Here is a 15000-nt window from a genome sequence, read left to right on the forward strand (position 1 = left end):
ACCCAGGATGTAGTAACTCTCCTCTCATCCCGTCACCCAGGATGTAGTAACTCTCCGCTCATCCCGTCACCCAGGATGTAGTAACTCTCCACTCATCATGTCACCCAGGATGTAGTAACTGTCTACTCATCCCGTCACCCAGGATGTAGTAACTCTCCACTCATCCCGTCACCCAGGATGTAGTAACTGTCTACTCATCCCGTCACCCAGGATGTAGTAACTGTCTACTCATCCCGTCACCTAGGATGTAGTAACTGTCTACTCATCCCGTCACCCAGGATGTAGTAACTCTCCGCTCATCCCGTCACCCAGGATGTAGTAACTCTCCACTCATCCCGTCACCCAGGATGTAGTAACTGTCTACTCATCCCGTCACCCAGGATGTAGTAACTCTCCACTCTTCCCGTCACCCAAGATGTAGTAACTCTCCACTCATCCCGTCACCCAGGATGTAGTAACTCTCCACTCATCCCGTCACCCAGGATGTAGTAACTGTCTACTCATCCCGTCACCCAGGATGTAGTAACTCTCCACTCATCCCGTCACCCAGGATGTAGTAACTGTCTACTCATCCCGTCACCCAGGATGTAGTAACTCTCCACTCATCCCGTCACCCAGGATGTAGTAACTGTCTACTCATCCCGTCACCCAGGATGTAGTAACTGTCTACTCATCCCGTCAACCAGGATGTAGTAACTGTCTACTCATCCCGTCACCCAGGATGTAGTAACTGTCTACTCATCCCGTCACCCAGGATGTAGTAACTCTCCACTCATCCCGTCACCCAGGATGTAGTAACTCTCCACTCATCCCGTCACCCAGGATGTAGTAACTCTCCACTCATCCCGTCACCCAGGATGTAGTAACTCTCCACTCATCCCGTTACCCAGGATGTAGTAACTGTCTACTCATCCCGTCACCCAGGATGTAGTAACTGTCTACTCATCCCGTCACCCAGGATGTAGTAACTCTCCACTCATCCCGTCACCCAGGATGTAGTAACTCTCCACTCATCCCGTCACCCAGGATGTAGTAACTCTCCACTCATCCCGTCACCCAGGATGTAGTAACTCTCCACTCATCCCGTCACCCAGGATGTAGTAACTCTCCACTCCTCCCGTCACCCAGGATGTAGTAACTCTCCACTCATCCCGGCACCCAGGATGTAGTAACTCTCCACTCATCCCGTCACCCAGGATGTAGTAACTCTCCACTCATCCCGTCACCCAGGATGTAGTAACTCTCCACTCATCCCGTCACCCAGGATGTAGTAACTGTCTACTCATCCCGTCACCCAGGATGTAGTAACTGTCTACTCATCCCGTCACCCAGGATGTAGTAACTCTCCACTCATCCCGTCACCCAGGATGTAGTAACTGTCTACTCATCCCGTCACCCAGGATGTAGTAACTGTCTACTCATCCCGTCACCCAGGATGTAGTAACTCTCCACTCATCCCGTCACCCAGGATGTAGTAACTGTCTACTCATCCCGTCACCCAGGATGTAGTAACTGTCTACTCATCCCGTCACCCAGGATGTAGTAACTGTCTACTCATCCCGTCACCCAGGATGTAGTAACTCTCCACTCATCCCGTCACCCAGGATGTAGTAACTGTCTACTCATCCCGTCACCCAGGATGTAGTAACTGTCTACTCATCCCGTCACCCAGGATGTAGTAACTGTCTACTCATCCCGTCACCCAGGATGTAGTAACTGTCTACTCATCCCGTCACCCAGGATGTAGTAACTCTCCACTCATCCCGTCACCCAGGATGTAGTAACTGTCTACTCATCCCGTCATCCAGGATGTGGTAACTGTCTACTCATCCCGTCACCCAGGATTTGGTAACTGTCTACTCATTCCGTCACCCAGGATGTAGTAACTCTACGCTCATCCCGTCACCCAGGATGTAGTAACTCTCCGCTCATCCCGTCACCCAGGATGTAGTAACTGTCTACTCATCCCGTCACCCAGGATGTAGTAACTCTCCACTCATCCCGTCACCCAGGATGTAGTAACTGTCTACTCATCCCGTCACCCAGGATGTAATAACTCTCCACTCATCCCGTCACCCAGGATGTAGTAACTGTCTACTCATCCCGTCACCCAGGATGTAGTAACTGTCTACTCATCCCGTCACCCAGGGTGTAGTAACTGTCTACTCATCCCGTCACCCAGGATGTAGTAACTCTCCACTCATCCCGTCACCCATCATGTAGTAACTCTCCACTCATCCCGTCACCCAGGATGTAGTAACTCTCCACTCATCCCGTCACCCAGGATGTAGTAACTCTCCACTCATCCCGTCACCCAGGATGTAGTAACTCTCCACTCATCCCGTCACCCAGGATGTAGTATCTATCTACTCATCACTGATGTAGACAGGCAGAGCTACAGTCTCGTGTCTGGGATGATAAAAACACATCGTATTGTATGATTTATTTCTAGAGTCAATATAAACGTATAAACAGCTCTATTACGTCAATTGTATAATACAACTACCCTAGAATGAATAAATCTTATAAATCTTTCAAAATAGTTGAATATTCAACGTAAAATTTGCATACCAATTATTCACACTAAGATTTCTGAAATGACAAGAAAACTACAACCAGCTTCTGTATTGTTTCTGAAAGATCAGGCAAATAATTCGAGCCAAGAATTTCTTCCATTGTCTTGTCTGTAATATTAGAGAAATTTGTAAATTTAACTTTTCTCTTGGCGGAAATAATTGTAAATTATGGAATTTATTTTTTTGAATCAGGTCACATCGGAAATATAAATATTAAGAAAAGGACTTGGTTTAATAAATAACATTGTTGTAGAGTTATGCACGAGCTTCAGCTGCGTAATGACAAGTGATTTCGTACCACGAACTTCACGTACATCAATATTCTTTTGAGGGATACTCAAGCATTCTGGATACCGGTGTTTTTATTTCTGAAATATGCTTGACCTTGTTCTCTAGTTGTTAGTCTTTCACGTTTCAGCCTCAGGTGATGCTTATCCCAGTGTCTTGATCTCTGGGTGTTAAGAGCTTGTGAGTGCTAGTGTGAGAACTATCATTGGGATGTAGCGTCTTGACAGCATCAGGAAGGTTCTTGAGGAGGTCCAACACTTCCCCACACTCTGGTACTAGAGGCTTGAGGCTGCCTTCCTCCGGTGACTCAGTACGCAAACCTGAAGAACAAAAGCCAAAAAGTGTAAAATGTATAACAAGAAAAGGGACCGAGCAGAGGAAGGGAAGGACATGTATTTTTCTCTATAGGAAAACCATTCGTGATGTTATACCTCCGAGCGGAACTGCAAACAGAACTTCTTTTCAGAAATGGAAGCAGGGTCAGTGTAATCTGGAGAACTAGTGGCTTACCCACACCAACACATCATCTACACATCTTACTTCTAAAGGAAAATAACCATTTTTAACAGCTCAGACAGTTCCTGATTTTACATCGAATTGGAGGAGAATGATTGAGATAATTCGTAGAGTACTGAACAGTAATAAATACAATTAACTAGTTTCACTCTCGTGCTGACCTAAGACAGTAGAAGAGAGCGAGCCAGAGGGTGAGCCATCTCCCTCGTAAGCATAAGCTCGGAGGTCATCTTGAGCCAGTAAATTTTGCACAGAGCCTACACTAACATCTACGATGATCTGTCGTGGTCTTGGTGGTGTTGTAGAGCATATTGTAGTTGAACACACCGACGTCGGACACACTGTGGCTGTAGAGCGAGCTGTTGAAGCACACACTAACTGTGGAACACTTGCTCTGTGTTCCAGCACAACACTTTCCGCCGTGGTAGTGACGGCAGCGACGGAACATCTCCGAGAGTTAGTTGCACTCTCTAAACTTTCCCCTGCGGAAGCTCTGATAGTGCTTCCTAGAACTCCTTGTCTGACCTCCCTGATGATCACAGCCTCACCACCGACACTAGACAGTCCTAATGGAGTAATTAAGTGTCGTGTGCCTGTAACAGGGAAACACTGCTTTACGTTGTGCATGTTTCTGAATATAGCGATGCTTCTATAAAATAATGTAGTATTATTAATATCCATAAAATAAATTAATGTTACGCATTATATGGCTGGCAAACGGAATCTTTGTTATACATTGTTGATATACGAACATATGAAGCTGGCATTTTATTTAATCTGAAAACCAAAGACTTTAGAATCTACAGAAAATAAATTAATAATACAGGATAGATACACCGAGAAATGTATTTCTCGGTGTATCTATCCTGTATTATTAATACCGTGACTGGAAAAATACACGAATAACCCGGACATGGGAGAGAGGAGCTTACGACGACGCTGACTTTGTAAATGGTCCAAGTCGGACCGGAACGTCGTCGTAAGCTCCTGTCTCCAATGTTCAGGTTATTTGAGTATTTCTCTTAAAGTATATACATACCCATGTTTTAGGCATTAAAGCAATCTTGTAAAAAGGTTACGTGTAACTAGTGTAGTTGATAGGGTTTAACCCCCCCATTAACTTAATTAAATAGCATATTTCATGAAGAATAACTATTGGTTATGACATTATCGGGACTAACTACATTTAATCTATTGTATAACTTTAGTTTCAAAAGTTAGGTTAGGTAAGATGCCTCAGGAAACAGGACAATTGTTTCCTAACGCGGGTCTTAGTCATATGATGACCCGCCACTGGAGGTTTTTGGTCATCTGACCGAGACCTTCCCCTGGCTTACCCCTCCACCTCTTTAAAAATTAAGATAAAGTAACAGATACTATTAATTGAAACAGATGACATATTTTCAATAAATGTATTTAAATTCGAGAATAATTTTTTGTAATAGTCAAACAATACCAACTCTAATATTTTTTTTTAATTAAACAGAAGATTAATATGTGTTATTTCTAGTTTCTTCTCTGTGCTCAGGAGTAACAGTGAATACTGAAATAATTGAAGAGATTCCATGACACACAGTTCATGGGACAGAATCTGTTTGTGTGATCATGTTGCTTCCTTCCCTCAGATGACATCACAAACTGTTATTATTATACTTCAGACCTCCAGGGGTCAGGATAATCTATTTATTAGATAGTGTGATACTAATATCTCATATCTTCATGGGGCAGAATAATCTGTTTGCTGGATAATTTGATCCTAAAACTTTATACCTTCAGGGGAGAGGATAATTTGTTTGCTGGGTGGCTTGGTTTTGAGGGAATCCATGAAGACTTTCTCATCCTTGGTTGTTTGGTTGTGGGAGTTGTCACTGACTGCTTGGACTGCCATGGGCGATCCCAAGACTCCCGTCACACCCTCGATGCCTGCTGGACGCAGAGCCAAGGCCCGCGCTGCACGGGACCGCTGCAGTCGGATATTCAACAGCACACCAATTGCAACTGTCAAGAAAAGAACGAAATTCATAATGCCATGGCTGGAATCATTCACAACTACTCCTCAGTACCATGGGGAATTACTTTTCAAGGGTATGGGGAAAGAGGTCAACCTACTCTAACACACACCACCAAGGAACTCACGAAGAACAAAGATTACTTCTAATGACCTATGCTAAGAAGGAAACAAGAAGCGAGTAAGGAGGAAGTAGTAGACTGAAGAGGTGAAGGTTATACAGAAGACAGACCAGACGAAAGGTGAGGAGAAGGCTAAGATCAGGTCAAGTGACGAATGTTGTAAAAATCAGAGCATCTGCCAGTGTTCTGAGTAAGGAAGGCATCGCAAGAAAAATTCCTGGATATGGAGCAAAGATATACTAAAATTTCGATAGGTTGGCTCTGAAAATTCCGTTTTAAAAAAACTGCCGTACAGAATTCTTGAACAATTAATAAATAAGAAATCTAGGTAATTTAAAAACCAACAACCACAATAAAATATGCAAATATTGAAAGTGCGGAGACTAAGAATAAATGGTGAAGGTGGTTGTGACAAGAATACAACTCACCAACAATAATTACAGAGAGTGTAAGAGCAGCTATGGCCATAGGTGCTGTGAGGGGGTTCGTGTGGGCTGGCAGCTTGGTCCATTCACAGTTATCTCCTGTGTGTGATGGCCCACACAAACAGTGATAGCCAGGTGTCAGGTTGTAGCAGGTGCCTCCATGTAGACAAGGCTGGAATACACACTCATCAACATCTTGACAGCTGTGACCCACCAGCTGGTGTCCTGCCTCACAGCTGCAAAGACAACACGAGTTATGCATTTGGAACGAATTTACTTGTGTAACTGCATTGAAAACTAATGTGCTGTCGCATGTGTGAGCAACTGCATTTAATTCTTGAAAAATAACTTGTTTTATACATAATTTATTAATGCTGTAGTTAATATGGATTAACTTTTGGATGATTTATCAATAAATTTAGTGAAAGTCCTTAAAGATTATTTTAAGTCAAAAATCATTAAGTTCAGAATTTAATGGTAAAACTTGTTGTTAATAATAACTTCCACTGAACGTATTATAATATCTACTTTACTTAAGAACAAGTTAACAGTGAGTTGTCACTACTTCACTGTGTAACACTGTGTAACACTGTAACACTGTATAACACTGTAACACTGTGTAACACTGTAACACTGTAACACTGTATAACACTGTAACACTGTGTAACACTGTAACACTGTATAACACTGTGTAACACTGTATAACACTGTGTAACACTGTATAACACTGTGCACCACTGTGTAACACTGTATAACACTGTGTAACACTGTATAACACTGTGTAACACTGTGTAACACTGTGTAACACTGTAACACAGTATACCATTGTGTAACACTGTGTAACACTGTAACACTGTAACACTGTATAACACTGTAACACTGTGTAACACTGTAACACTGTATAACACTGTGTAACACTGTATAACACTGTGTAACACTGTGTAACACTGTGTAACACTGTGTAACACTGTATAACACTGTGTAACACTGTATAACACTGTGTAACACTGTGTAACACTGTGTAACACTGTAACACTGTATACCACTGTGTAACACTGTGTAACACTGTAACACTCTATAATACTGTAACACTGTGTAACACTGTATAACACTGTGTAACATTGTATAACACTGTGTAACACTGTGTAACACTGTGTAACACTGTGTAACACTGTATAACACTGTATAACACTGTGTAACACTGTATAACACTGTATGACACTGTGTAACACAGTGTAACACTGTAACACAGTATAACACTGTAACACAGTATAACACTGTAACACACAGTGTAACACTGTAACACAGTATAACACTGTATAACACTGTATAACACTGTATAACACTGTATAACACTGTATAACACTGTATAACACTGTATAACACTGTATAACACTGTATAACACTGTATAACACTGTATAACACTGTATAACACTGTATAACACTGTGTAACACTGTGTAACACTGTGTAACACTGTATAACACTGTATAACACTGTGTAACACTGTATAACACTGTGTAACACTGTGTAACACTGTGTAACACTGTAACACTGTATAACACTGTAACACTGTGTAACACTGTATAACACTGTGTAACACTGTATAACACTGTATAACACTGTGTAACACTGTATAACACTGTATAACACTGTGTAACACTGTGTAACACTGTGTAACACTGTGTAACACTGTATAACACTGTGTAACACTGTATAACACTGTATAACACTGTGTAACACTGTGTAACACTGTGTAACACTGGGTAACACTGTATAACACTGTGTAACACTGTATAACACTGTGTAACACTGTGTAACACTGTATAACACTGTATAACACTGTGTAACACTGTGTAACACTGTGTAACACTGTGTAACACTGTGTAACACTGTGTAACACTGTATAACACTGTGTAACACTGTGTAACACTGTATAACACTGTATAACACTGTGTAACACTGTGTAACACTGCGTAACACTGTAACACTGTGTAACACTGTGTAACACTGTGTAACACTGTGTAACACTGTGTAACACTGTGTAACACTGTGTAACACTGTATAACACTGTATAACACTGTGTAACACTGTATAACACTGTATAACACTGTGTAATACTGTGTAACACTGTATAACACTGTATAACACTGCGTAACACTGTATAACACTGTGTAACACTGTGTAACACTGTGTAACACTGTGTAACACTGTATAACACTGTGTAACACTGTGTAACACTGTATAACACTGTATAACACTGTGTAACACTGTATAACACTGTGTAACACTGTGTAACACTGTGTAACACTGTGTAACACTGTATAACACTGTATAACACTGTGTAACACTGTATAACACTGTGTAACACTGTATAACACTGTATAACACTGTGTAACACTGTATAACACTGTATAACACTGTGTAGCACTGTATAACACTGTATGACACTGTGTAACACTGTGTAACACTGTAACACAGTATAACACTGTAACACTGTGTAACACTGTATAACACTGTGTAACACTGTGTAACACTGTGTAACACTGTGTAACACTGTGTAACACTGTGTAACACTGTGTAACACTGTGTAACACTGTGTAACACTGTGTAACACTGTGTAACACTGTGTAACACTGTGTAACACTGTGTAACACTGTGTAACACTGTGTAACACTGTGTAACACTGTGTAACACGCTGTGTAACACTGCATAACACTGTGTAACACTGTATAACACTGTGTACCACGCTGTTTAACACGATAACACTGTATAACACTGTATAACACTGTATAACACACTGTATAACAGTGTATAACACTGTATAACACTGTATAACACTGTATAACACTGTATAACACTGTATAACAGTGTATAACACTGTATAACACTGTATAACACTGTATAACACTGTATAACACTGTATAACACTGTATAACACTGTATAACACTGTATAAACACTGTATAACACTGCGTGACACTGTGTAACACTGTGTAACACTGGGTAACACTGTATAACACTGTGTAACACTGTATAACACTGTGTAACACTGTGTAACACTGTATAACACTGTATAACACTGTGTAACACTGTGTAACACTGTGTAACACTGTGTAACACTGTGTAACACTGTATAACACTGTGTAACACTGTGTAACACTGTATAACACTGTATAACACTGTGTAACACTGCATAACACTGTGTAACACTGTGTAACACTGTATAACACTGTATAACACTGTGTAACACTGTGTAACACTGTGTAACACTGTATAACACTGTGTAACACTGTGTAACACTGTATAACACTGTATAACACTGTGTAACACTGTGTAACACTGCATAACACTGTGTAACACTGTGTAACACTGTATAACACTGTATAACACTGTGTAACACTGTATAACACTGTGTAACACTGTATAACACTGTATAACACTGTATAACACTGTATAACACTGTATAACACTGTGTAACACTGTGTAACACTGTATAACACTGTATAACACTGTATAACACTGCGTAACACTGTATAACACTGTGTAACACTGTGTAACACTGTGTAACACTGTGTAACACTGTATAACACTGTGTAACACTGTGTAGCACTGTATAACACTGTATAACACTGTATAACACTGTATAACACTGTATAACACTGTATAACACTGTATAACACTGTATAACACTGTATAACACTGTATAACACTGTATAACACTGTATAACACTGTATAACACTGTGTAGCACTGTATAACACTGTGTAACACTGTGTAACACTGTATAACACTGTGTAACACTGTGTAACACTGTGTAACACTGTATAACACTGTGTAACACTGTGTAACACTGTATAACACTGTGTAACACTGTGTAACACTGTGTAACACTGTATAACACTGTGTAACATAGTGATCTAAGTCCTATTTCGTGCTCTTAAATCTTCTATCAGTGTGTCTTGGTAAAAACCTATATGAGGTTCTTTAAGAAGTCTTATAGGTCATAAATGAGGTTCTATAGGAGGTTCAAGAGACGTTAAACACCCCACAGGGTTTTTTGCTGACAAGTGATGGAGGTTCTCAGGGAAGGGTAATAGACATAGCCCCTTATGACTTTTTTGGTGAAAGTTGAAGGTCTTAGAAGAGGTACAAATCCCCCCTAGTATATAGTGGTGAAAACTGAGAAAGTACTGGAAGAGTTCCATTAGACAAACCACCCTTAGGGATTCTTAGTGGCAAGTGAGGCAGTTCATGAGGAAAAGTGACACGACTCGGTACCAGAAAGTCAGACAAATAGACATAACTATGTATATAAACTATGTACATAAACTAACACAGTACAAAATAAACAGGCATGTAACAGCTTTACATACAAAGCATTTACCTACATTCCTTAAACCTTCTACAAACCAAATTGCCTTTTTTTTTCACTAACTCTCCTGCTCGTTAGAAATTGCCCTCACCTGCAGGTTGCATGTCTCCACGAGTCCTGGCACACCAGAGGAGGCAGACAGGTAACGTTAGTGCAGGAATCAGGGGCGGAACACCCTGATTCGATATTCTGGAGGGTAGTTACTTTACTCCAGCTGCTGCTATTCACAGAAGGCGCAAGTGGAAGAGAGTGACCTGATACCCGGACATCATCAATACAACCTGGTGAAATTAAAGACTGTTAAATTGTATGTCAAGGTTTTAACAAACTGGTAGCTTCCCACAGACAACGTGGCCTAAAAAAATGAAAGGGGGAAAATGTGTTCATTTACTCGTTGTTTATTTGTCTTTTCGTAAGTTTACAGATATGACAATTCCAGGATTCATTAAACTGACAGAGTTTAACTGCTCACAACACTCATTTAACAGCTAATCATTAACATTCTACGTTTATATCTGTACTATAACTATAGCTTATTATAATTAATTATTATTATTATTATTATTATTATTATCATTATTATTATAATCAAGGGGAACCGCTAAACCCGTAGGATTATACAGCGCCTGGGGGGGGGGGGGAATGCATTCAGGCTTAATTCGGGGAACTGGAGCACAGATCCAATTCCCTAAATCAAGAGCCAACTATAACTATAGCTTATTATAATTAATTATTATTATTATTATTATTATTATTATTATTATTATTATTATTATTATGATTATTATTATTATTATTATTATCATTATTATTATATTCGTTTAGATAGGTATATGAGGAATATCATTATAATTTACTGGTTAATTTTAACACTAAAATGCCTTTTAAAAAAATATGGAAATGTGAAAACATGGCAATATTATACACACCGAAAAATATATATCTTTTAGTATATATACGAGGAAAGATATATTTCAATGAATATGTACACCAAATGATATATTTCTGAGTATGCATACAAAAAGAGATTTATACATGTATATACAGTGAGAGTCGTGACTTGATAATACTCTAGAGTCTAGAGTCAAGGATGAACCAAAATACCATCTATAATTTACTCTCCACAGAGTTAGTTATTCACAGATTTTTATTAACACATCAGCCGTTTCCCACCAAGGCAAGGTGACCCGAAAAAGAAAAACCTTCACCGTCATTCACTGCATCACTGTCTTACGCTTACACTACAGTTATAAAACTGCAACATTAACACCCCTCCTTCAGAGTGCAGATACTGTACTTCCCATCTCCAGGACTCAAGTCCGGCTTGTCGAATAATTTACTTTAGTCAGGGGCGGATTTAGACATGGCGAGACTCTAAGCTATGTGAAGCTGCGGAGGCACTACCGGGCAAGTGGTAACAGAGAAACAAGGCTATGTAACAACTGTATTAAGGCAAGAATGGTGCCATGGTGCATAACAATCCCGGGAGGGTGTTGGAGGATTACTCTCTTTATAATTGAAAATAATATTCTTTAGAATTATTCAGCTTAAAGTCACTTATTAATAAGAAAATAATATTCCTTAGAATTATACAGGTTAAAGACATATATTAAGAAAATAAAACTGCAAATTCGTCCCCAGTGACTGAATGTATTGTAATTAAAAAAAGTAGTGTGTCAGGTTTGGGTGTAAGGCCGGATTTAAGGATACGCGATTGAAAAATAAATTCTGAAATTTTGAGAGGCTCTTCCAGCCTGTTAGGCTCTAAGCTGTAGTTTGTTTAGATTATGCCTAAATACTGCCCTGATTTTATTCCTTAGAGATGAGAGTATCCTAAACTTGTAGTGTACATGTGATTTGCAGCTTAAATAATTTATGTTTAGTCAATAGGCTTTACATAATATTATTAATATTATATAATTTACAGCTAATGCGATGAGTAACGATTAAAGCTTATTAATTCTAGTAAGACTTTTATAGATTTGAAAGTTGTTGTATGTGATAATACAGATTAAAATAGATTATGATTAATTATAAAGGAAGAATTATCGACAGTATGTGAGGATAAAGGACATATGTGCAACTAATGTGACATTTTATTGTGGCAACGTTTCGCTCTCGTTTCACTTGACAAAGCTCCTGGAGAGCGAAACATTGCCGCAATAAAATGCCCAATTTGTTGTACATGTGTCCTTTTTCCTAGCACCAGTAGGATTTCTTACTGTTTCTTAGATCGTCGTGCACTGTCAGAAGATCATTGTCCACAAACTGTGGGATGCCACCCACAAGTGTTCCATCCTGAGTGTCGACAAGGAGAGGTGTGGGTGGCTGGGTCACCACAGCCTGCATGTCTCCCAGGATGGTGGTGGTGAGGAGAGACATCAGTGTCTCATTCTGTCGCCAACCATCACTATCATCCACTGAGACGACCAGGTTGTGTCCATGACGACCTGCTCTTATAGTGTGCCATGACCCATCACCCACGGAGAAGCTCTCTAAACAGACCTCCTGCAGAGTTATCTCCACTCCAGAAATTGTTGCACATGCTACACCCCCTCGTAGCTGTTGACACATCATGATAATCATCTTTCACGCAGTTTTTTTTCACAGTGGTTATTTTGCATATTGTGACATGCATATTCTGTGCATTATTTTAAATAAGAAATAGTTTAACTTTGAATTATTTTATTTCATTTACTAAAATAATTTTGAGGAGGTCATGCAATATGATGTAATGGGACTGAATCTAACTCATTAACGTTACTTTTAAATTGTCATGATATGATTAATAATTAACATATTTCATATGAGAACTGTTTAACAATTACTTGAGTTAACTCTGAGTCATTAAACGAATAACAATACATAATGAGTTTACATGTAGTTTCAAGGCTTGGGTTTGTTGTGTGTCAGTGAGCTGCATCAGGAGGCCATGAGGACGACCACTCGTTCTCACTCGAAGTTGTAGCGTCACATAATAAGGGTCAGGGGAGTACGACAACTCGACCTTGCTGTACGATGACTGACCAAGGGCAACAGGTATGGTGGGTGTGCTACACCCAGGTCCTGTCCATCCTGGTGTGCACTCACACCTAGGACTAATGAGACCGTCAACACAATGACCGTGAACACCGCAGGGAACAGGAGTGTTCTCACAGGCTAACTGTTGAGGTGTGCAGCCCTGAACACTCGCACTGCTGTAAGCTGGCTCACCCAGGTCGACTAGCTGAGGAACAGATCAATATTTAAGTGTGTTTATTACGTGTGATGGTTATAAAAAGCAGAAGTAAGTAGCTTACATCACTCTCTTTTATGGTTTCGTGTTATCTCACTATCTTAATCATTTAAAAAAAGATATAACGTGATTCAGTCAAGTCAGTCAAGAGACTGAACCATATACTGCAGTTTGCAGCCCTTCCCCGCAGAGTCAGAGAGGTAATTACAAGAATGTAACAGCATAAACAGCTAAAAATATAAATGAAAAGATTCACTCAAGCGAGACAACCTGAAGATTAATACACATGTGCAACACCTGGGTATCATCATCAATAAAAATACCCAACTGTTACACATGTGTCTTAACCTTTAATTTCTCGATATTTTATAAATTTTTTAACATAAAACTTAACCTGGTTGTAAATGGCTTGGTGACACCGACAACCTGTATAAAAGGACATTTATTAGAGGACATTTATTTAAGATTAAGTTTATCCACGAGTGACTTCATCAGTCCTAATGCAGAATAAGGTAGAACCTGCACTATCCATTATGCATATCTTCTTTTATTAGGACTGAAGGAGAGGCTCGTGACGAAATTTTTACCTTAATAAATGTTCCGCAGTGAAGACTGGTGTCCTTCTCATAATATTACCTGCCCATTGATGGTGAGATGGGAGATGCAGCCATTCAGTGGCTGTGTAACCAGTCCTCCTGACCAACCAAACTCTGCTGACCGAGGGTATGTGTGAGCCAGACCTCCTAGCTGGAGCGGCACACTGCTGCTCCAGTTCTCAGTGGCTTGAATCTCTAGCCAGGGGGCTCTGGCGACGCAGTGGGAGTCGCTGGTCTTGTTGTCTCCCCAGCCCCGTCCACAACGGTCCACCATAAGTGTTGCTCCCTGGTGGACAGAAGGATGGGTCAAACATTGCAAGATATCGCAGAACAGGTGTGGTTTGAATCTATGGAAAGTGAGGCCTCAAACTCACAGTCCAATGAGTCAAGATAGTGTAAGAAATATTACGTGTAGAAAAGCGGACAAAATGTATAATAGCTTACCAGGGCATTTTTCACTATATCCATCCGAAATATAATATAATATGGTACTTAATAAAAACATCAGCCACAGAGCGTAGTTCACAAATTATATTTGTATTACATTGTTGGTAGTAGTTATACAGTGATGGTGGTAGTAGTTTAGTGTTAGATTTCCTTGGAAAGTGATGGGGTAGTATCATGGTTGTGGGTGGTGTTAAAGGTAGCTTGATAAAGGTGGTGGTAGACTGATAGTTGTGATAGTGTGGTGGTGGTGGTGGTACCCCGATAGTAGTGGAAATAGTTTGGTGGTGTTGGTGGTTGATTGCATGATAGTGGGTACATGAGTTTGATAGTGGGAGAGGTAATTTTGGTTGTGATAAAGGTAGTTTGGTGGCATCTGCCGAATTAAAAACTGGTAGTTTGGTTGTGTTTATTTTTG

At 40.1% G+C, this 15000-nt stretch overlaps 1 protein-coding gene across 1 annotated transcript in view; it reads right to left on the reverse strand.

Moving 5' to 3' along the window:
• Positions 1–2463: 2463 nt before the first annotated feature.
• LOC128685806 (putative neural-cadherin 2) overlaps positions 2464–15000 on the reverse strand; it is a 36857-nt gene continuing 24320 nt past the window's right edge. Inside the window, exons 14-21 of the mRNA XM_070085104.1 lie at positions 14179–14424; positions 13186–13533; positions 12530–12869; positions 10399–10588; positions 5939–6171; positions 5151–5378; positions 3542–3973; positions 2464–3184 (exon numbers count right to left, since the gene is read on the reverse strand). Of these exons, the coding sequence (XP_069941205.1) occupies positions 2997–3184; positions 3542–3973; positions 5151–5378; positions 5939–6171; positions 10399–10588; positions 12530–12869; positions 13186–13533; positions 14179–14424 (2205 nt within the window). The 3' untranslated portion in view covers positions 2464–2996. The remainder of the gene's footprint in view (positions 3185–3541; positions 3974–5150; positions 5379–5938; positions 6172–10398; positions 10589–12529; positions 12870–13185; positions 13534–14178; positions 14425–15000) is intronic.

The sequence above is a fragment of the Cherax quadricarinatus genome, chromosome 1 (genome assembly GCF_038502225.1).
Source record: "Cherax quadricarinatus isolate ZL_2023a chromosome 1, ASM3850222v1, whole genome shotgun sequence".
Classification (NCBI taxonomy): domain Eukaryota; kingdom Metazoa; phylum Arthropoda; class Malacostraca; order Decapoda; family Parastacidae; genus Cherax; species Cherax quadricarinatus.